The sequence below is a fragment of the Sciurus vulgaris genome (assembly GCF_902686455.1).
Source record: "Sciurus vulgaris genome assembly, chromosome: 15".
Classification (NCBI taxonomy): Eukaryota; Metazoa; Chordata; class Mammalia; order Rodentia; family Sciuridae; genus Sciurus; species Sciurus vulgaris.
The window spans coordinates 85,822,926-85,846,244 of NC_136476.1; the positions used below are offsets into that span (position 1 = coordinate 85,822,926).

At 48.4% G+C, this 23,319-nt stretch overlaps 1 protein-coding gene across 3 annotated transcripts in view; it reads left to right on the forward strand.

Annotated features, from left to right (window-relative positions):
- NUP214 (nucleoporin 214) overlaps window positions 1–22,422 on the forward strand; it is an 85,494-nt gene extending 63,072 nt beyond the window's left edge. For 2 of the 3 annotated variants that reach the window (XM_079111685.1, XM_079111683.1), the window contains 6 exons: window positions 7,904–8,060; window positions 14,621–14,773; window positions 18,329–18,500; window positions 20,775–20,914; window positions 21,797–21,821; window positions 22,174–22,422. In XM_079111685.1, the coding sequence (XP_078967811.1) occupies window positions 7,904–8,060; window positions 14,621–14,773; window positions 18,329–18,500; window positions 20,775–20,914; window positions 21,797–21,821; window positions 22,174–22,207 (681 nt within the window). In that variant the 3' untranslated portion in view covers window positions 22,208–22,422. The remainder of the gene's footprint in view (window positions 1–7,903; window positions 8,061–14,620; window positions 14,774–18,328; window positions 18,501–20,774; window positions 20,915–21,796; window positions 21,822–22,173) is intronic. The other variant, XM_079111684.1, reaches the window with a different exon arrangement.
- Window positions 22,423–23,319: the final 897 nt, after the last annotated feature.

Sequence of the window (23,319 nt, forward strand, 5' to 3'; positions counted from 1 at the left end):
GGGACTTTATTCAAGCCCTCACATTATTCTTACAAATGATTTTTAGGATATTGATTCCCACAGCTGAACTGGCCATGCAAAATAAATGGGGAACTGTGAACCAGAGCCAGAGTAAATGTCAGAAATGCCAAGTGTGGCAGCACACACCTAATCCCAGAGGCTCAGGAGGCTGAGACCGACAGGAGGATCACGAGCTCAGAGCCAGCCTCAGCAACGTAGAGACCCTGGCTCTAGATGAAATATTAAAAAGGTCTAGGGATGTGACTCAGTGGCAAAGCACCCCATGGCTCACTCACCGGTATCAAAAAAAGGTCGGAAATACATTTGCAGGGACTACCTAGACTATAAAACAACTACGTTTACATGTTTAAAAAATAATAATAACAGATAACTTGAAACTACCAGTGTCATAGCACTTTGAAAAAGGACCAGGTAAAATTTCTAGAAAAATGTAATAATTAAAATTTAAGACACAGTGGATGTATTGAAAAGCAGACAAGCCAGGCATAGTGGTGCACACCTGTAATCCCAGCTGCGCATGAGACTGAGGCAGGAGGATCAAAGTTCGAGGCCAAATTGGGAAATTTAGTGAGACCCTGTCCGTAAATGAAAACAGAAGGATTAGGGATGTAGACCAGTAAGAGAGCAGAAAAGAGCCAGTCGCATACTAGAACAGTGACCAGGTGTTAAGTATTTTAGGCTTTGAGGACTGCATCAAGTTTCTGTCACAGCTGCTTAGCTGTGCCTTTGTTGCACAAAGCAGCCATAGATAATGTGCAGTGAGTGAGCATGGTTATGTGCCAGTAAAAAGAGATGGTACACAGGATTTAACCCGAGAGCTGTAATTTGCTAACCTTTGAACTAGAAGTTCAGGTAAATTATCTGGAATGTATCATAGAGAACAAAAAAGAGGGAAAATACAAAAAAGAACAGAAATCCTCTTAAGAGAGAATTTAACATACATTTGTTCAGACTCACAGAAGGAGAAGAGAGAGTGACTGTGCATGGCAGTATTAGAAAAGAAAAAGAAATTTCCCAAACCAGTACATAGAGTGATTCACAATCCAGAAGCCCAGCAGAAGCTGGGCACAGTGGCACACACCTGTAATCCTAGCAGCTTGGGCAGCTGAGGCAGGAGGATCACAAGTTCAGAGTCAACCTCAGTAACTTAGCGAGGCCCTAAGCAACTCAGTGAGACCCTATCTCTAAATAAAAAAGAGGGATGTGACTCTGTGGTTAAGTACCCCTGAGTTCAACCCCTGGTACAAAAAAAAAAAAAAAAAAAAAAAATTGCACCAAAAGCCCAACAGAGGCCACACAGCACGAGAAAGGATCAGTCCTGAGACCTGTCACAGTGTAAGAGCAGAACAAGATCAGAGGAAGAGACAGCCTAGACAGCTCACCTTCCAGGGTGCCACAGTGGGACTGCCAGCTGACTTCCTGGCAGGCATGAAGAAAACCAGAAGGCAGAGGCTGTCTACCTGGAATTTCTAAAGATGAAAAAATTATCTTTTCAAATGAAGTGTGAAATCAAGACATTTTTTCAAGTAAACAGATACTGGGAGACTTCATGTCTAACACATCTGAAGGAAATCCTAAGGGTTGTTTTTCAAACGGACGGAAAATTTAGCCTTACCAAAATAATGGCCTCCTTATATTAGGGCAAAACGAGTCATAAAATAGGGAAATCATAGCCACCAGAGCAATTGTATTTAGAATGTATTCTGCAAATCAAAAAAAAAAAAAAAAAAGTATTGTTGAGGAAATAGAGTATTGGAAACTCTTATGTTGCTAGTAGGAATGTAAATTTATATAACCTTCAGAAACCATCTGACCATATCACAACTAACATTCACAATCTTCATTAACCCAGCAGATCTGCTCTGGGTATGTAACCAAAAGAAATGAGTGCCTTTGTCCACCAAAAGATAGGAATCAAATACATCCATGATAGTGTACTCATAATAGCTGAAATCAAATAGGTATCAAAAACATCCATGATAATATACTCATAATAGCTGAAAACAAGAAACAACCCAAATCTTATAAGTTGAAGAATGGCAAATAAATTGTGCTGTTTTTGTACAGCAGAATACTACAAAACAGTGAGGTGAAATATGCTGCTCCTGCCTAAAGCAACATGGGTAACCCCACCCACCCCCGCTTGTGTTAGGTGCCTTTAAAAGAGTCTGCCCCAAGATTCTCAGTGTAGGACTACAGAAAACAGGCAGAAGACGATTCATGAAAGAGCACACATTGAGACTGTGCTTCATTGCCCTGAATGGTATACTGAAATGTAGCCAAAATGTCCATTTTACCATGGTAAGAAAAACAGGGAAATTAGAAAACTTTTCCTTTAAATTAGGGATAGACAAAAGGATCAATAAACATAAAGATGTTCAACTTCATTAGTGATATAAATAAACCCACAAAGAGATGCATACTTACAAGACTGCAGAATTTACAAGTTTAGTACTGAGGGAGTCACAGACACCCTAATGGGAGTACAAATTGGTCCACCATCTTGGAGGATAGTTTGGTACCATTTAGTAAAAACCAATAATACCACCCCTAGATTTGTTCTTTAGAAAAACTTATACACATACGTACCTGGGTACAATAGTGTTCATAGCAACACTGTTACCATAACTCCAAACTGGAAGCAACCCAGACCTGAATGTTAATCAGCATTCAAATGGGAGGGTGAATTTACATCATTCTGTACATGCAGTTGTGAAGATGGTGATTACACTAACTTGGGTAGCTGGCATGCATATTGTGGAGCCAAAGAGATGCAAAACCATTACTGTGATAAGCTCCAGGTCGTCACGCCCTTCCCCCATTCTTCCTCCACAGAAATTATGTTTGCAGTTGAATGGGTCAAAAATTGAATTTTATTCTGTGAGGGCAGGGGTCTTTGATATTCATTACCATATCCCCAGTGTGTAGGGTTGTGACTGAAACATGGTGGACAGTGTGAAATGAATTAATTTTCAGGTGGCAGGGAGTTTCCTCAGAAAACTTGACTGACGAGGATGTGAAAGGGTGTAGGAAACCTACACTCACCTTGTGCCACCAAGAAGAATCCAGATGGTGTGAAATCACACTTACTCTAAGGGCTTTGGGATTACTGAGTGCTGTGAAGCAGATTTCCTCAAACCCTAATACCTGCATCAGCCATTCATGACAGGAGCTGACTCTCCAGACTTGAGTTCAGATGGGCAGAGTTGGGTGGCTGGTCTCTATCCCATCGTAACCATGATGGCTGGAAGGAGGAGGGACTAGAACCACTTGAAGACTTGCTCTTGTGTCGGTGTTTGGTTGACCTTTGACTCTGACCTTAACCCAAGCTGTTAGCTTAGCACCCACTTCTGGTCACTGTGTGGCCTGGGCATCCCAAAACATGGCAGCTGTGCTTCAAGATGGAGAGGGAGCCAAGTGGAGGCTGTATAACTGTTTATGACCCATCCTCCAAAGTCACAGGACATCACAAGGCACCACAGAGCCCCTTCCAGACTCAGGTAGTGGGGGCAGGAGATAGGTGCCACTTCTTGATTTGGAAGAGCACACAGGACAAGAAGTATTGCTGTGACCATCTGTGGACAACAAACTGTCATTAGTGGGACTAAGGAAGAGTGGCAGGAGGCCTCATTGAGCCGATTTCCAGCGTGGAGTGGCATGGGTGAGCACAGTGGCACAGCAGCTTCACCGGCAAGAGTCAGTCTGGGTTTGGGCAGGCGGAAGAGAGGCCTTGCCAAAAGTTGAGAGGACACCGTGGCTGGACGAACTCTTGGCAGTGAGGGTGCGAGCAAACTTGAAATGACCAGTAAGTGCGGTCGAGTGATCGCATTGACCGCTGGGGGAATGGAAATCAGTGTGAGGATGAGGCACCATTTCATTCTCTCTGCAGGTGGCTGCGAGTTCAAAAATCAAGTGTCAGTGAGGAGGCGGAGGAACTCGAGGCTTCCTGAAGCTGATAGGATTGTGTGTTCAGCCAATATAGAGTATGGTTTGGTGCTTCCTCCAAAGGCTAGGCGTTGTCCTTCTGCCACACAGCCCAGCAGTTCTACTCCTGGGTGTGCACCCAAAGGGATTGAAAGGGGTTCTAGCAGGCACTTGGATGCCAGTGTTCACTGCAGCATTATTCTCAATAGACAAAAGGTGGAAAACATCCAAGTGTCAGCCAATTTAAAGAAATGTTACTTAGCCATAAAAGGAAATGAAGTTCTGGTGCATGCTACCCATGGGTGAACCTTGAAACAGGCTAAGTGAAATCAGCCAAAAAGGTCACATGGTGAATGGTTTTGCTTATGTGAAGTACCTAGAATACATACATTTGCAGAGACAGATGGCAAATTAGAGTTTACCATGGAGTTTGCGGGGAGGAGAGAATGGGGAGTTGTTGATTAATAGGGATAGAATTTCAGTTTGGAGTGATGAGATGAGAGAGTTTTGGAAATAGTGGCGATGGTTACACCACGTTGTGAATGTCAATGCTGCTGAATTATATACTCAAAAATGTTAAAATTCCCTAGCATGGTGGCACGTACCAGTAACCCCAGCTACTTCGGAGGTTGAAGGAGGAGGATTGCAAGCTCCAGGCCAAACCAGGAAATTTAGAAAGGCCCTGTCTCAAAATTACAAAGGGAGGCAGGGCATGGTGGCATATATCTCTAAACCCAGTGACTCTGGAGGTTGAGGCAGGAAGATTATCTCAAAATAAAAATCAAAAAAGGCTTGTGTTGTGACTCAACAGTAAAGCAGCCCTGAGTTTAATCCCAGCACCAGGGAAGAAAAAAAAAAGGTTTTATTTTATATGTATTTTTTGCCATAATTTTTTAACTTTTCGTGATGACATACCAAAAGCCATTGGTTTTATACACTGTAAATTGGTATCCTGTGTGGTATGTGAATTTTATCCCAATGAAGTTTGTGAAGATAAATCAGATTGGGATCTGAAAGACTTGCAAATGCAGCAGTAATTTACCTGGCATAAACATCCTCCCCCACTTTTGTTAAGAGAAAAGAAGTGAAGACAGGCCCGAAAACAGCGTGCAGAATTCTTGCATTTTGTTGCCTGGATCTGTTGAACCCAAAGGTGATAACTGCAGCCCAGCTGCCTTCTGGCTACAAGCATTTGTAAGACAAATAACCCAAACCCTAAGAAGAGACAGTCATGAGTTAGCTAGTGTGAGCTCTGTACCCTTCAGACAGCAGAGAGCTCTCAACTGTCAAGGAAAAATTAGTGTTCCTTGGTTGCCACTGTTCTGTATACAAAATCTAGTATGAAAAAATCAAAAGAAAATAAAAAAGTGTGTGTATAAATGAAATACAGAAAGTAACCAAAGGGGTGTGCATAGATTTTTTAAATCAGCAAAAATCAACCCATGTGTGATCCAGATATTTGAACTAGATACAGAGACTTTACTGTTCTCCAGGAGTTACAGGAAAATGTTGAAAGAATGAGCACAGAATCTCAGCAAAGATGGATGTTCAGAAAACAGTCTTGTATATTTGAAATTTAAATCTAGTGTTTGAAGTAAAAAAAGACGAGTATTAGAAAAGTTTCAACAGCAGAGTGAATACTACAGGAGAATGGTGAACTTTCTGCACATTTTGAGATTTTCTATAATTTTAAGTTTAAAAAAACAATTGTTCATTTCAGTTGAAGCAAGGGAATCCTCTCTAACCCATGTATGAGGATGCAGTAATGGTCAGGTTATGTTCAGTCAGGTTCATTCCTTATCTGCTTCTGCTAGGCTCTGTGGATAGCCAAGGTCTGTCATCACATTTGATTAGGCTGAGCAACCTGAAGTTGTTAGCTTTTATAGGGCAGCGCGTGCAGCACCGGGCAGCTCCTGTGTTCAGCCTGAGGTGGGAACTAGCTCCGCAGTCTGCTCTCAAAAGGTGTGTGCATTGGTGCTCATGTCTTCCTTCCTCAAAGGCAGTTTCCTGGTTATCAGAACTTCACTTTTATGACTGGATTCCTAGTTATGTTTGGTTTTGGGTTTTGGGTTTTGGTACCAGGGATTGAACCCAGGGTCACTTAACCATTGAACTACATCCACAGCTCTTTTTTATTTTTTTGTTTTGGGACATTGTCTCCCTGAGTTGCTGAGGCTGGCCTCAAACTTGCATTTCTCCTGCCTCAGCGTCCTAAGTCACTGGGTTTACAGGCATGTGCCACCAAACCTAGCTGGATTCCTAGTTTTAAAAAGCCCTTTGGACTAGTGCTGTAGCTCAGTAGTGGAGCACTTACCCAGCTTACACAAATTTCCATCTCCAGTACCACAAAAAGAAGAAAAAAGAAACTAACTCATCATTACATGGTTATAGTGAAATGTTATGTTGTTTTTAGAGAAGTTTAAAGAAAAAAGGGAAGAGACTCGAGTACATTAAGTTCATTGCCCAAAGGCAAAAATTTGTTGCCTTCAGGATATAAAAGATAGGTATGATGGTGTCACATGAGGCCAAGATGAGAAGGGCTGACGTTGACAGAGAGGTAGGCAGGGGCCAGATCACAGAGGGTCTTCTAGAAGCAACAACAGGAGTGAACTGGTCTGATGGCTCGCTGAGTCTTATCCACCTGCTGCTGGATTTCAGTGATGGGGATTGTTGCACAGTCCCAGCAAAGGGGGAGGGATAGGTGGCCAAGATGGGGGGAGAGGGGCACTGGTGTGACATGTTTTGAAGGTGACCTACTAGAGGTTCAACTTGCGGAGATTTAATGACTACTTGGAAAGTACTTAGAACAGTGTCTGGTACATAGCAGGTGCTTGACCATTGGTCCATTGATGTTAGGATGCTGAGCAGTGCTGGGCGTGATAGCACACACCTGCAATCCCAGCAGCTTGGGAGGCAGACGCAGGAGGATAGAAAGTTCAAAGCCAGCCTCAGCAATGGCAAGGCACTAAGCAAATCAGTGAGACCCTGTCTTTAAATAAAATACAAAATAGGGCTGCGGATGTGGTCAAGTGTCCCTGGGTTCAACCCCCAGTAACAAAAAAAAAAAAAAATGCTGAGCAGCAGCTGTTGTCTTTCAGGCACTGTTCTGAAGCGTGTTCATTTCTTAGCTCATCATTTTGAGGTGTGCAGTTTATTACCCCCGTTTTACAGAAAAGGGCTGAGCGCACCACTCTACTCCCTTTGAAGGGAATGCCAATAAAATTCCTCTGCACAGAGACCCCTTTCTAAAGCCCATCTTTTTCATCTATATGATCAACCAAGGAGACTTCAACTTCACTAATGTGAGTGGTCCCTCCAATCTAGCACTGATCAAACTTCAAGAGCCAGTTTCCAAACAAATCCAGTGTCTGGTGCTTGGTACAGCTGTGAGTCAGCATGTGTTCCTGAGTTAGCAGCTTCCTCTGAGCATAAGATTTGTGAACTTGGACAGAATTCAGCAATGGTCATCATTTCAACAATGGAGCTAATTTAAGCTTTCTGCAGCACTGGGAAAGGCATTATGAAATGAAATTGTGCAAATTGAGAGAGACAACTCTAAATCACTCAACAACATCCGTTGCTGATGAGTTCAGCCACACTTCAGAAATCAGAAGTGGTGCCTGTGATCGCTTCTAAATGCTTTCACATTTTTTATTTGATGGATCTCGTGTGGGATGGGTTTTCCCTTCCTGGAATTGTGTTAGACACTGCGGGCAGCAGGGCAGGAAAACAGTGAAAGTTCCCACCAGCATCACATTAACTCGAGAACTGCGGATGTATCAGATGTCCTTGCCCAAACTCTCCAGTCTCTCCTGTGCTTGTTGGTGGGTCCCCCTTCCAGAACTGGCAGAGTGCACTTGCGTTTGCACATGTGCCAGTTGCCCCCGCCTGCAAACATGGCCTCCCACCTCACCTTGACCTCTCATCCTAGCTTGCTTCCTGCCCGTTTCATTTCTAGCAGTCCTCCAGCTCCAGTGGTGGCGTGTTTGGGTCTGGAAACACTGGAAGAGGGGGAGGTTTCTTCAGTGGCCTTGGAGGGAAACCCAGCCAGGACGCAGCCAACAAAAATCCATTTGGCTCGGCCAGCGGGGGATTCGGATCCACGACCACACCAAGTAAGTTGAGAAGAGTTCTCCCAGGCCCCTTGGTCCCTGATGCTGTTGTCATCCTCGTGGTGTGCTTCAGGTATGGCTCTGAAAGGGAGGGGAGGGCTCGAAGATCGTGTAAGTATCTACCCCAAAGCAGTGTGGTGGGGTTTTGTTCTGTGCTTCTTAATAAGATGTCCTATATAATCCTGAAAAGACATCAGAGCTGCAGGGAGAGGATCAGCACGCTCTGCTACTCCGGTCTTCTCTCCTAAGGCCCAGATTGCACTGTTCTCAGTGTTGGGATGACTTGAAGGGAACGCAGGCAGACAGGCAGAAATGAGCAGCCGCGTGGCGCGGACGTGCGCGGAGAGCATGTGAGCTTGCCCGTGGGCAGCAGCCTCTTCAGACCTGCCTTGAGGTTCAGCCCTACAGGTCTGGAGCCTCCAGCATTTCTCACCTCTTGGCTTATGGCTCTCTTTTCATCTGAAGCTGTATCTGGTAGCATTTTCTTCTTCAGCTAATTTTTTGTGTTCTTTATTGATCTGTCTAATCATGGTTGGAAATGAAAAGATTGTTTAGACGCCATCTTCATCTCGTGGTGTTACCCTGGCAGCGACTCCTCTCTGCTCTGCAAGATCTGCTACCTCATGAGCCGATGTTCTCCGGTCGTGGCTGATTTTTCCTTCATATTAAGGCCTCTGGAGTTAAGAGGAAAACTTCCTATCCTGATTTGCTCTTCTGGATTCGTAGGTCAAGAACTAGTTCCTTTGATGTCATTGTCTACTTCAGTAATACATAAGGAAAGATCGCTTGTTGAGAGACATCGACCTCTTAGCTCCTGAAGTTATATAATCAAATTTTTTTGTTTTTCAGCTTTCAGTCTGCCAGGAGAGATTTAGAATTCTAGAGTGAAGGGATGTTACAAATCAAGACTAGCAGTTTTCAAAAACTGCTTTTTGCATGCGAACTCTTAGGAACCCCAAGTAAAACTACACTAGGTTTACATTGAATCAGCGATCAGGAAACCCGGAGATACATGTAGGTAGTTTCCCTAGCCATGACCCCAGGGCTCTAGGTACAGCACAAACTTTGGAAACATAATTCTTTAGAGTCAAAGCCAGAAAGTGGCAGATCTAGATCTCAAATAGATCCTATGTACCACACCAAACACAGCATCTGGCACAGAGTAATAACAAGCTAGTTAGAAATGTGGGTTTATGCTGGGTGTGGTGGTGCAGGCCTATAATCCCAGCGTCTTGGGAGGCCGAGGCAGGAGGATCGCAAACTCAAAGCCAGCCTTAGCAACTTAGCAAGGCCCTAAGCAACTTGGTGAGATTCTGTCTCAAAATAAAAAGGACTGGGGGTGTAACTCAGTGGTTAAGTGCCCCTGGGTTCAATCCCTGGTCCAAAAAAATGAAAAGAAAAGGGGAGGGGGGGAAATTGGATTTATTCCAGAGGTTGGTTGTCATCTGTGAGGCTGTGTTACTAGCCAGTATTGTTAACTACTTAGGTGTGTCAGGTCCCTGTGAAAATTCCTTTCCTCCTGCCAGTTCATCTCCATGCCATGGCTCTTAACTGTCAGAGTGGCCTTCTCTCAGGTCAGCTGGAGCTGGCCTGTCCTGACTCATGAGAGCCAGATGTACACATCTTCCTCTGAGTCCACATCCAGTGGCACCATATTGGGGAGCCCAAAATCAGCCCTGCTAGAGCACTTACACCTTGAGGTTGGAAACACTCCAAACCAGGACAACTGCTGTCCCAGCCTGTTTTTAAAAAAAACATTACTGCACATCGTTGTTTCTAATGCTTTGATTCTGGTTTGGAGTAAACGCTTACCTGTTCTTGATAATATATCCACTGGTCTTCATCTCATAAATGTTGACTGTTAATTGCAAACCAAGTTTACATTTATTCTTAAGGGAAGTTAAAGGGAATTTAAAGGGGTAGAGGAAAGACCTTTCATTTTTTTATTTTTTTAAATTAAGTATGTGATTTGGTAGGAAAAGGGACAGGAAACTCTTTAGCACTAGGACCCAGTGCAGGGTAAGAGGAAGAAACAAAGGAAGAGGAGGAGCTGGGGGAAGTCAAGGGAAGGCATTGTCCTGAGCACAGTACTGAAAGCGTTCTATAGAATTGCCAGTGGCGGCCTCTTTCTCCTTGGGTGACTCTGCAACATTTGATAGCTCTAGGTGCTGCCTCGCTCCTGGCAGAATGAGTCCTGCTCTCCGGTTCCTTCCTCCTCTCCCACCCACAGTGCTTTTGTGCTGCTTTTCCTTCTTGCCCATACTGTGGGGCGCGTCCGCAGAGTCATCCGAGTCATGACAGTGGTCTCCACACTCCCCTCCCTGCTTCCAGTCTCCTCTGCCAAGGAATCCATTCCAGATCAGGTTTTTTTTTTTTTTTTTTTCAGTTGTAGATGGACACAATACCTTTATTTATTTATTTTTATGTGGTGCTAAGAATCGAACCCAGTGCCTCACACATGCTAGACAAGTGCTCTGCCACCAAGCCACAACCCCAGCCCTGGATCAGGTATTTTTAAACTGCTTTTATTTTGCCACCGTCCCTGCTCAGAACCCTTTTGCAATTTCCTGCCAACTCGATAAAGTCTAAATCAGCTGTTGACTGGAGTCCAGGCCCTCCCCTAGCTGGCCCAGCACACCTGAGTTCCACTCGGTCCCCAGCCGTTCCTTCTGCTTGGGCCATCTTCACATGCACCTCACTTCTTCCTATGTTGGGCTGGTTCCCATGCAGCCTGCCTCCTGCAGGGGTGTAGTAAGGCCCTTGCTCTGTGCGTCTGCCTGCGACTCAGCCAGGTCCAGGGGACCTCCTTCCCTAGAAACCTGCTGCCCTTGGAACTTTTGCTGCACTGAGGCAGCAGGGAACCGACCCTTCCTCACCACCTGCTGAGTGCCAGAGCTTCCCGCAGGGCCGATCGCTTCCTACAGCAGTGCTCTCAGTGCACCATCCCCAGTCCACCAATAAGGACGAAGTCCGTCCCCAGAGGGAGTGTGGGCTGCGGAGGCCACAGCTAAGCGACCACCTCCTACCCAGCAAGAAACAGACACCTCCTGCCTGTCAGGCAGCCTTGTACCTGCTCTCTTGCTGTGGCCGTCTGGGCACAGACCCGGTCAAGAGCAGTTCCCTTGGTGATAGTTGGGCTAGAGCTGCCTGGTCCTGAAGCTGCCCTCTTTAACCCTGAGAAGTGGCCACGGCCAGGACAAGCTGAGGAACACTGCCATTTGGGGTTGACCTGTACCATCTCCAGAAGCTTGAACTCGGTAAAGAGGTTTTTTCCCCCTTCTCGGTTGTCTCAAGAAACTCTACCGAAGATAGATGTTTAGCCGCTACACTCTTAAAATTCAGCCCCCCCGTGCCTTGTCCAGAAGGACCTGTTGTCTCCTCAGTCTTGTCCTGAGGACACTGTGGAAAGTCATCCTTAGCACCTTCTTTCTCTTCAGGGGCCTGTCAGGCATATTTGTGCAGGGACTGAGGAGGTCATCTGACTGTCGTCTTTCAGACTTACGGGCTCCCCAGCTGTTCAGGATGATAAGTTATAGAGGTGCTAACGAGACCCCCTTCTCAGTGTGCACTGGGTTCTTGTTTAGTGACTTTAGACCTGCAGAAAGGCCTGGAATGCAGTCTCTGTGACACTATATCAAATTTAATTTTTTTTATCAAGCACAGTTTTAGATTGGGCTGGACTCTAGTATTGGATTATGCTAAGAGCAGGTGCTGGTTTGCCTGAAATTGTCACCCCAGCAGTGGGAGTCATCAGATGGCTCTGCAGAGACAGACTTTCTTACTGACTAGTTTTTTCAGAAGAATTTTCTCCAGTGAAATTCTCTTCTACCAACCAAGACACTCTCTTATTTACCGCAGTTAAAGAGATGGTTTTTTTGACAGCATTAGGAGAGAACCAAGGAGCACCTTGTGCCGGGAACGGAGGGCAGCAGTGGCTGGTAGGGTGTTTCATCTTGCCGAGCTCCTCCTGACTGCCACTGGCAGCAGTCACTGTATCAGTGGAGTAACTCTTGGGGACTTTGCAGAATGGAAAGGGCTTGTTTTGCTCTGTTTGTACATATTGAAATTGAGGTGTGGAGAGAGGAGTTGAAGGAGCAGAGAAGGGAGGCGTCTGCTCAGAAGCCGCTGCATGCCACACTCAGGGCTCCACGCTCATGCTGTCCCTGTGTTCTGTCAGGAATCCAGGTCAGATAGGTTAGGCACTCTAACCCAGGCCCGACTCGGACCTCAGGCCCATTCCACTATGATATGCCACAGATACTTCAGAGACATCGTGTTTTTAGATCTCGTTGTGTTAAAACTGTACATATTTATGGGGTGCCCTGCAGTGTTCCAGCGTATGTGTACTTCTGTAATGTTCACACCAGGTTAAACCTGTCTCCTCAAACATTGGTCATTTCTTAATGGTGAAATGTTCTGAATCCTTTCTTCTGCCTTTTTTTTAACAGTACATTATCATCGTCTGTGGTCACCCTGCTGTGCAAGGCAACACCAGCACTTCCTTCCCCTTGTGTAGCGTAGTACCTGTTACTCTTCCCACTCCTCCCTCCCTCCTGCTCTTCCCAGCCTCCCGATACTGCCATTCTTCTCTCAACCTCTGCAAAACCAGGTTTTTTAGACTCCACAAATGAGCAAAGTCGGGCTGCACTTGTCTTTCTGTGCCTGGCTTAATTTGCTTAACATGACAGTCTCCTGTTCCTTCGTGTAGTCACATGTGACTTCATTTTATGGCTGACTAGTGTTCCATTGTGTATATGTCCCACATTTTCTCTACCCATTCCTCAGCCCATGGACACGTGGGTTGTCTGCATCTCTTGACCATTATGAATAGCTCTGCAGTTAAACATGGGCCTGCAGATGTCTTTCTGTCAGACTGATTTCATTTAGCAAAAGATTCTTGGAGAAAAATATAAAATAAAAATAAAAAAAAACAAAGACTTCTAAGTAGTCCCCAACTTCTAAGAAATTTAAGTCTCCCAGATTATCCCAATAAAGTTCATCTCTCATTTCTCATAGTTGCCCCAGATTTCTCCAAGAGGAGCTCCCACCCTTAGTCTCGCCCTTGAATTTGTTGTTGCTAGCATTAGTACAACCGAAAGCTGCAGCCCTGGGTTCTTGATGCCAAGTGAAGGCAGCAGCCGAGGAGCCCACTTTCCTCTCCAGGGTTAGATGGACCACCCTTGAGAGTCCAGCATGACCTCAGGCCCCCTCCCCAAGGGAGGGTGAGCCTACTCAGAGGCCGCTTTGTCCACTGCACCAGGGATAAATGACTAGCACCTGTTGTGCTCAGCATCAGGTCCTCATGTCAGCAGTGGGGACATTGCCTTGCTTGGCCCAACACTATGTTATCAGCGCCTAGAAAACTGAGAGAACCATGTCCCCGAAGTGAGGCCGCTCACTTCCCAAATGGTAACTCAGGAGCAGTGTGCAGTCTTCCGTCAGGGCAGATTGTCCCTGGGTTGAGGTGGGCCACCCTTCCAGCAGCTGAGCATGTCCCGCCTCCTCTCTTCCCACCTCACGGCTGGGGAGGGCTGGTCTGGTGCAGGTGGGTGCAGCTCTCTTGGTGACATGCTCAACCCTCGTCACCCATGCCCATCATCCAAGTGTTCATCTTGCCTCCTGTTTAAGTGTGGGTCTCTGGGCTTCACCCCATTTCAGCGTAGCTTCTCCCTACCTTGTTATGGGTGTGAACCAATTTTAGTAAAGTGCCCATCCAAACATGGCGGGGAAGCAGGGGTTGTTCCTGTACCCTCTCTCCTCTCAAAAAGTCACAGAATCCTGATAGATGGTGTGCTGGATCATCTTAGTGTTGCTTCTTTGGCTGTTTATATATTGTCCCTTGGTTTGTGTTCCTTTCAGCAAACAAAAGTTCTCCCCTGTCCCAGGTTCTCACAGCTTCTTTTCCCGTCTGCTTGGAGCGGATTCAGCGTGTAGTAGAGGAGAAAATGACCCACTGGATAAGTATCTGAGAGGTCAAGGGCTCGCTGAACCTCTTGGAAAGAGGAAATCAGACTGGAAGCCTCACTGGCTCTTCTGTGTTGTGCAAAACACCCGTCTCCCTCTGCAGACCAGAGAGCAGCAGAGGCCCGTGCTTTCCCTCCTGCCATCCCTTGCGCGGCTCAGTCAGCGCAGGCACGCAGGGAGCCGTTGTGCTTGACATGGATTTGCTCTCACTTTGATTTTCTGAGTTGGTCAAAATTTGAAGTTTGTCCTCATACAAAGAGACGAGGGAGAACAGGCCCACTTCTCCAGAAGCCAGCAGCCTGGGAAGCCAAGTTGTACTGGCCCTCTGTGGACCTGAGATCTCTGGGACCCCTGGGCTTCTCCAGTGGGGCCTCTTCAGCCCCTTTGTTTTGTGCCTGTGGTGCTGTGCTAGAAAGTCCTAGCCCTGGGCGGCACAGGGACTGCAGACCTGTCATCAGGATGCATGGAAGTCAGGGCGAGCCGTCGTCCTTCAGCTCAGCTCCCCTGATCCTGGGCTGCACCCTGACTGAGCCTTCTCCCTTCTCTTCCTGAGAAGTGAAGAAGAGCAAATGTCCTCACAGGTTTTGTTGGTCCTTCAGATACCTCTAACCTGTTTGGAAACAGTGGAGCCAAGACATTCGGAGGATTTGCCGGCTCATCCTTTGGAGAGCAGAAGCCTGCTGGCACTTTCAGCTCTGGAGGAGGCAGCGTGGCATCCCAAGGCTTTGGGTTTTCCACTCCAAATAAAACAGGTACCCCACATATGCCACTTACGCTCATCTCCGTGCGCGCACGTCTGTCGGTGCCTGGGAGGAGGTACCCCGGTACTTTCCTTGAAGAAGTGGGATGGAAGCATGGGGAGAGGTAATCCGTGCTTCAGTTGGTCTTTATATTTACTGAGCATCTAACTACGTTCCTCACACTTCCCTGGATCTTCTGAGGCCTGTCTAAAAAGGATAGGATGCATGTAATGTAGCCCTGCAGAGATCAGGGGAGAGAAACATAGATATTCAACAACTGCAAAACAACCAAAGTAAGGGAACACATCACAAAATGATAACTTAAACACAAACAAGAAAGCATCCTGAGTCACAGATTTGTGTGGGTGCCCATTGCTTGTGATGGCCAACACAGATGCTCATTTTAATTTCTTATGCCTACATCATTTTTTCCTCTTTTCCAAATCACTTTTAAACTTCTAATTGAAATGCATGTGTGTGCGTACATATGCATGTGTGTGCACACACTATCCAAATATCATAAGTATCCAAGTATCAGAAGTATCAGTTAATTCTCGCAGTTGGAATTTTCAGTTTTTCCTTTTAAAGTCTGCATTTATAAACTATGCCTATTACACCATTTGTAATTAAAAATGTGAAGAGCAGTATGTGTTTAGAAAGAGAACCGTGCCCTTCTTTTCTGTCTCCTGCCCGTCTGCCCTGTTTGTCTCTGAGGTCTGCAGAAGGTCTGACGGCTGCCCCTGCTGGTGGGAAGTCGTGTGCCAAGATCTTGTTGAGGGCAGGGCTGGGGGGAGGCTGTGTGCTCGGAAGCAGCTCTCAGCCAGCTCCTCCTGGGGAAGAGGGCAGAGTCTGCGCCCCCAGTGGTGTGGGACACTTGGAGGAAGGATCGCCTGAGGACCACAGGCGGCCCTGACCTAGGAGCAGGGCTGCTCTGACCTTGAGCAGCCTGGCGGGCCACAGTTTCCAGGCATATCTTGACCTCGTGGTCTTAGATCACCAGCTCTTACTATCTCCTGGGATTTTAGGATGGACTAGAGGGCTGGGCCTCAGCTCTGTGTTCATCTCCAGCATAGGCAGGAAGGAAGGGGGATGGATGGATGGACAGACACTGGAAGTGGGCATCACAGTTTCTTGTTGCCACACACACTGAACAATCTAAAAAATGAGAAGACCGTGAAGCTTTAGCCCTAGTGAAAAAGACGAGTGTGAACATTTGAGAAATGTGAGTTCGTTTGCCACTGAGCCTGTTTTCTTTAGGACCGTGGTGTTTTCTTCACCTCTTCCATTGTTCGTGTGTGTGTTCTCTTGTCCTGGAATCACATCCCAGTTGATTTGAGCAGCTCACTCTTTACCAGTCTTAGAGAAAGTGTACCCACCCACCTTTCAGAATATCATTCTTATTTGACAAAAGCACCTGCTTGAGCACTCTTCGGGGAGCTACCTTTCACGTACGTGAGGCAAATGAAGTAGCCCCCAGAATTATCAGCATGGGGCAAGAGATCTCCCCCGCTCTCGGGCTACTGCCTCTGGGTGGGACAGAAGGCAGGGCTGCTTCACTTGGAGAGAAGGGCATGGCGCTGCCCGGCGTTGGAGTGCATGCTGGGCTGGGGTGTCTTCCCGCCCCAGAATGAATAGATAAGAGTCTCCTCCTGCCCAGGTGGCACAGAGCCAAAAGCATGAGGATTGTCCCTTCTAGCTTCAAGAGGGATTTTAGGGCCATGGTTTAGAGAGGTCTTTGAAAAAATTCCAAGAGCATCCATCGTCCCTTCAGCAAAGTTGCTTCAGAAAACACCCCGCTGGAGGTCCCTGAGGAGAGGGCGGAGGTGGGCAGACTGAGCGTGGCCTCGCTGCCTGCTCCAGCCCTGTCTGCACTCCGCTCTATCGTTGCCACGCTGCAGCACAAGCCCAGGCTGCTGTTTTCTTCCCGTTGGTTGACTGTGACCCCGTTTGTCGTTTGGGAGCGCTGTGCATGTGTGTGCTCTCCTCCCCCTCCTCCGGCTTACTTTCTGTATCATTGTGACTTCTCATTTTTCACTGAGCTTCACCAAGAACTCTAAACAATATTGAGTACGAGGCACTAGATAAAGCCCTCATGTGTCTAGGAAGCAAATGTAACTAGATCCCAGATCACTCTTAAATAATTCAACTGCAAGGGTTTTTAGCACTTTTTTTTCCAGCCTGTTATGTTTGTAGTCCACCAGTCTCTGTTATCGTGGCTTGGAATTTCACTCAAGGTTTTAGAAGGCGGAGTGTGACCCAGACTTGAGCCTTAGCAAAGGTGTCCTCTCAGCTCTGCAGCCCCTGTTGGTGGTGGATGAGCACATAGTTGTATCATACAGTTACAGTTACCTATTCCCCTGACAGCTTCTCACACCCAGGATTTGATTCAGGTAGCAAAAGTGTGTAGTGTGATCATAATAAGGCCAGACACATCCCTCTTCCAACAGGTTCACCTTGTGAAAGAGAATAAAGTCTGTGCCTCCTCAGTCTGATCATGTCCCGTTGGTCTTGGGCCACTGTGACTCCCTGTAGCATATGGCTCACAGGCCAGTATCCATGCGGGTCCCACGTGCACTGTGGAGGGAGACCCCCTGAGAGTACGGTGCTGACACCACTGCCTCCCTTCAGCTCAGCACCCACCTCTGAACGGCTCTTGCACACCTGAGAAGGATCCAAGCAGCATCTCGGGAGTTTTGGGCCCCCTTAGGACCAGGAGCAGCTTGGGGAAGGACATCCTCTTCCACCTGATGGGCCTCACTACCCGTCAAGACTGCTTCGCGCATGTCCTGACCCTCTCCGGTCACCTGTGTGCACAGACCTCCAGCCGCCTGGGGCTGTGAGCGTCACCCCTCAGCATCCTCCAAAGCAGAGGTTTCAGGAGTTCCAGGTTGCAGAACGAAATCATTTTTTAAAATTTTTTCTGTACCAAGGTGGGGATGGGTTACTGAGGAGAGACATGTAGCCTTCAGGCTGTGAATAAATAAAAAGCACCTGGCCAGGTGCCAGTGTGCACATCACTGTCTCTGCCGTGACCCAGTTCTCCCAGAGAGGGGGCTTTGAGACTCTGCGTTTGTAGTTTGGGTTCCCTGAAGCTGGAAGCCAGGCGGGTGAAGTGACAAGTAATGGAACCTTCCATCTTCTCACAGCTGGGGTGGGCTGGGGCTTTTGAGGACAGCTTTTCATTGAGGACTCCCTGACAACACAGAGCTGGGAAGGGACCAGAGAGGCATCAAGTGGGCCCTCAGTGACGGTCTGCTCTCATGAGACTTCACATGACAAGCAAGCCTGCCTCTGGAAGGGACGAGGGAATCTCTCAAACTCCCCGAGTGGACCACAGGCGTCTGCTGCAAGTGGAGGGAGGCAGTTTGATTGGGTGGGTTCTTTCTGTTTTAATTGCTGTTTTGTTGATAGAAAAAATGTCACCCATTACATAGTCTTTGATTTGAGTTCCTAACATTCTGTTTTCCCTTTTTTTTCTTCCTCTTTTGATTTGGTTTCTCACTGCTCACTTCCTGTCTCCTCCTTTCTTTCCCCCTATTTCTGTTTGTTTGCCTCTGTTTTGCTCAGGTGGCTTCGGTGCTGCTCCAGTGTTTGGCAGCCCTCCTACTTTTGGGGGATCCCCTGGGTTTGGAGGGGTGCCAGCATTCGGTTCAGCCCCAGCCTTTACAAGCCCTCTGGGCTCGACGGGAGGCAAAGTGTTCGGAGAGGGCACTGCGGCTGCCAGCGCAGGAGGATTCGGGTAAGCGCCCTGGGCGGGACCCAGGCAAACCCTGAGCTCATGCCAGGCCGAAGCACCAGGCCCGGTACTCTTGCTCTGAAAAGAACATTCTCATGTTTTCCAAACATTGGGCTGTGAGCAGAGGCCCCTGCCTGGAAATAGGCAAGGTAGCTGCTAGAGGACTCTTGTCCCTCTCCTGGATGGGGTTGGGGGCTTGCAGCAAGCCTGGCTTTGTAGAGTACATGGGTGGGGGTCAGCTGCTGTACTGCCACTGCTGGGTGGAGAGCCTCTGCTCTGGCAGAGGTAGAGGAAGAAAAACAGCCCCACCCTGGCTGGGTGTCACCACCGAGTGTCCCTCGGGTGCCACTTGTGTTAAGAAGTTCTGAAGGAGTAGTGTTTACCCCATCTTCCTCTTGGGGTTGTCCCAGAGTGCACACCTGCATCTCCTGCTCCCCCCGAGGCCCCAGCCTGGGTTTTCAGTTCCAGAGGCCCAGGGCCAGCTCCCACAGGACATCACCTGGGTGCCTTCCATGTGGGAGAGCTGCCGGCCACTCAGCCTCACGCTGCTCTCCTGCCCTGCCCATATCCTCCCTGGCAAGCACCATGGTGGGGGTTTGCTTCTCAGGGTCCCAGAATCTCAGTCTGGTTGCCAAAGCTGCAAAGGAAGATTAGAACACGTGTGGGGATGGCCACAGAGCCCCTGCGTGAAGGAGGCGGTGGTGCCTGAGGGCCTCTGGCATGCTGCTCCCTGGGCACGGGTGTGGGCTGTGGCACACTGAAGATGCAGCGGGAGAGAGCGAATGGTCGAGGGATTGTAGAGGCCTGAGGAGGGGTCTCGGCCAGATGATGGCATCTTCATCTTGAGAGTAAACTTCAAACCCTCCTCTCAACAAAGGTGCCGGAAGCTTCCAAAGAGAGTGAGTGAGCGGGTGGGTGTTTTCTTGGGTTTTGTGTGGAGATCAATGGTCTTTTATGTTTCCCCTGAGGAAACTCCAAGAAATACAGTTAAGGAAAGCTCTGTGAGGAGAGTGAGGGACTAGCTTCAGCCAGCCTTCGGGCAGGTCCTGATGGACCTCTTCTCTGACACGCTGCTACAGAATTGGCTGGAGGTGTGGGTTGACCAGGAGTCTTGAGGTTTTATTTATCTATCTGATGTCAGCTGTTTTCTTGACTAGTGAAAGAGTGCCCTGTTCTGTCGGGATGGCTTCCCATATAAACCCTGGCTGGCTGGCCGCTCCTGTTTTCTAGAACAGCTCACAAGTCCCTCTCAGGTGTTAAATCTCTGCAAGAGACCACTACCCTTTTTCAGGTCTCTGGCCACATCCTGTCTCTGGGAGAGTCTGAAAAGGGCCCCTGAGGCAGGAGCCAGAGAGGGGAAGTGCAGAGAGAACGGTCCCGACCACGTGTGTGGAGGTGGCCTCCCACCTTGCTGTTAGCAGTGGCTGTACCTCCGGGACCTGGGCCATCTTGGATGTCCTTCCCCTCAGGGTGGGCTCAGCCTGGGTCCTGTCTCTGCTCCCCTAAACCCTACTTCACCTTCCTGCCAGGTCTCCTCCAGGCCCCCTCAATCTCATTTGCTGGGCCAGACCTGGAGGGAGACCCGAGGTTTCCTGGGGATCAGCCCCAGCTGAGGGGAGCAGGGCAAGGAACATGGTGCTGTTTTCATACTGTTCTACACAGTGTTGAGGGTTTTGCAAAACACAAAATTCTGAGTGAAATGACTTAGAGGCACTGCCCTTCTCCAAAATAAGGTGACAAACGTTGCATGTAAAAGACCCTTACCCTCATCATTGAAAGTGACACATGCCTGTAATCCCAGCTACTGGTAGGGCAGGGGCAGCTGAGGCAGGAGGATCACTTGAGCCCAGAAGTTTTTAAGTCAGCCTGGGCAACATAGTGAGACCCCATCTCTTAAGTAAGTGGATAGAACCAAGTTGCAGACGATCTAAAGACCGACAGGTGAGGCAGGAGGAGGGTCAGTGAGTGGAGATGCCAAGTGAAGGGCTCCTGCTGGAGGCTGCTGGCAGGAGGAGCAGCTTCCAGACCACCTGGGGGTTGCAGCCTGTGGCCAGGCTGATCTCATCTGCATTCTTATTGTTTTCCTTCTCAAATGTGAGGTAGAGGTTTGCTCTGGGCTGCAGCCCATTCTTCCTGAGAGGCGGTTGGCATAGACCAAGCTGTCACCTCACCTCATGCATGTTGTGCATCTGAGGTGGTGACAGTGGCCTGAGGCTGGCAGCGGGCAGTGTGCTGGGAGGCCACACTGACCCTGGTCTGTTTCTCGTTGGCACCCAGGTTTGGGAGCAGCAGCAACACCACGTCCTTCGGCACTCTTGCCGGTCAGAATGCTCCCACTTTTGGATCACTGTCCCGACAGACTTCAGGCTTTGGGGCCCAGAGCAGTGGGTTCTCTGGTTTTGGATCAGGTGCAGGAGGTAGGTGGCCAATGTTCTCCTCACACCCAGACACCCCTCCTGCCTTTCCCGCAAGTAAATTCTTTCCAGAAGGAAAGAGTCTGTTTACCTGACTATTCAGTTTAGTGTTTTAAAAGCTAAAAGTGATGGGAAAATCATGTCCTGTTTAGATATCAGTTAGACTTGCAGCATTGTGCCATTTCTTACCAGATAAAGAAATTACTGACTTGGTTTTCTGTCAGGATTTGAGAGCTCCAGATCACAGTGGTCCTAGGCCTCGGTTTATAAAGCCAGGCCAGCAGACTCAAAAAAATAGGATGTGGACGTGTCACTCCATGTCCTGTGTTGTACATTGCACTGCCTCTTCAGGTGGCAGGATGTGTGTGTTTTCCTTTAGTCCTGACAACAAACTTGGGAGGCACAGAACTCGGCATCATTGTGATTTTACAAGTGAAGAAACGGAACTCCCAGCAGCAGGGCCAGGCCAGGAACCCCATGTCTTGCTTTTCTGAGTCTCAAAAAGGAGAGGAAACAGTTGTATATTAAAAACCAAATTTTCCTAACAAAATGGACCAGTGTGATACAGAGCAGCCTAGTGAGAGGGGCTGTGCCATAGACCCTCTGCCTGCAGCCAGGGTAGGGAGAAGGGGACTCTAAAATACCAAGGAGGTAGCCCTTTAAAGTGAAGGAGGGCCCTGCTTTCTCCTGACTGCGCTGGTGGCTCAGGAGGATGAGTTCAGAACAGAGGAGCTTCTGCACGTCCTTTCTACCCGCCCTGCAGAAGCTGGAGTCACGTCGTGCTCTCCACAGGGACTCAGTGTGGGCGAGAAGCTAACCTGGGAGGCCACCTTTGACTTTCAAAGTGTGTGTGCTTTAATTTTACCCTTTTCATCTGTTTTTCAGGATTTACCTTTGGATCATCTAATTCGTAAGTAGTTGTCTTCCTGTTTTGAGTCTGACCTTAATTAACTAAAAAACATTAAATAAAAATGGAGGCGCCTGGGCGTCTGAAAACTGCCAGGACATTGATTGTGCTCGCCTTGCACTCTGCTGCCTTGTTCCTGTTTAAGAACTTGTCCTGGGAGCCCAAGGGTTTTCTCCATAGCAGGTCTCGGGTCTGGGACTCCTAGTGTAGGTCCAGCAGGAGGAGCTGGGCCTCTCCATCCCGAGGCCCAGCTGAGAGCAGGACACACCTCCCGAGAGGCGGTCCGGGCTCCCCTCTTTTCCCTCGTCCTCAGTCGGGGCAGGAGCTGACCCCACACTCCTGCGCTTCCTTGCAGGTCTGTCCAGGGCTTCGGTGGCTGGAGAAGCTGAGTGGGTGTCGTTCCTTTCTCTTCCTGTGACCTGAGTGCACAGCTCCTCTCCCCTGGGGACGCTGGAGCGGGCCGTCAGTTGGACTTTGTCACTGAAACACGCACCCAGAAAGAAACAACAGAGACCAAAACTCGAGAGACGCCCGACTGCTTATTTTGTTGTTTTTTTTATTTCGTGTTGGGTTTTCCCCTGCTATTAAACCGTTTGGTCTGTTTTGTACAGAGTCCATGTGGGTTTGTTCAGGGCACTGCCAAGGAGAGAGCTTTCCCCATTTCTGGGCTCTGGAAAACCACCACTGGGCCTTGAGAAACCGAGGGCAAGCGGGTAGAACCTGTCCTGGCCTCCAGGACCAGAGTCCTCTCCAGGAAGAGGCAGGATGTGGCAGCTGCCTTGCAGAGGCTGTGAAGTGGGGTCTCTTCCCCTGGCCTCCATGTTGTCTGTCAGGCCCCTCAGAAGGACGTGGGTGGTGGGGTGAGCCATGGAGGCACACCTCCACAGCAGCACCTTTAACCCAGGTCACAGCCACGAGGCACAGGAGGCCAGCTCGTCAGTGTGGCTCCTGGTTCATCCCACAGCTGACTGCTTCAGTGTGTAGAGAGCCCGTCCAGAGTGTGATGGTGACTAGTCGTCACACCTCAGCTGCCATGAGCAGGACCATGCTGGGCGTGATGGCAGTCTTTGCCCCTGTGGCCCAGGATTGTGATTTCTGTGTCTGTAAGGCGGTTCCTTTCAGGCCTGGGCGCGTTCTGTTTCTTGAGCCACTGAAATCGTAGACAGGTGCTAACAAACTAGGGCTTTCCTTCATTGAAGGTGTAAGGATGTGTCACCTTGCAGGCCCAGAGCATGACAGACTTTGGCTCAGGCCATTGGGGAGCTGGAAAAAGACTGAGGTTGGAGCTTTGCGTATCAGAGTTGTATTTTTTGCCATTTAAATAGAGGATGTGTGGTATTAATCTGTCATGGTACAGCCGGTGTGGCCTCTGGTTCTGTAGCTCGTTGGTCCCCAGTGAGGTCTCCCCTGTGCTCTAGGGCCCCATCCTGCTGTGCCTTGACCTCACCTGGGGAGTTCTTAATAAAGTTCAGTTCACATTCCTGCTTCCTGGACACTAATT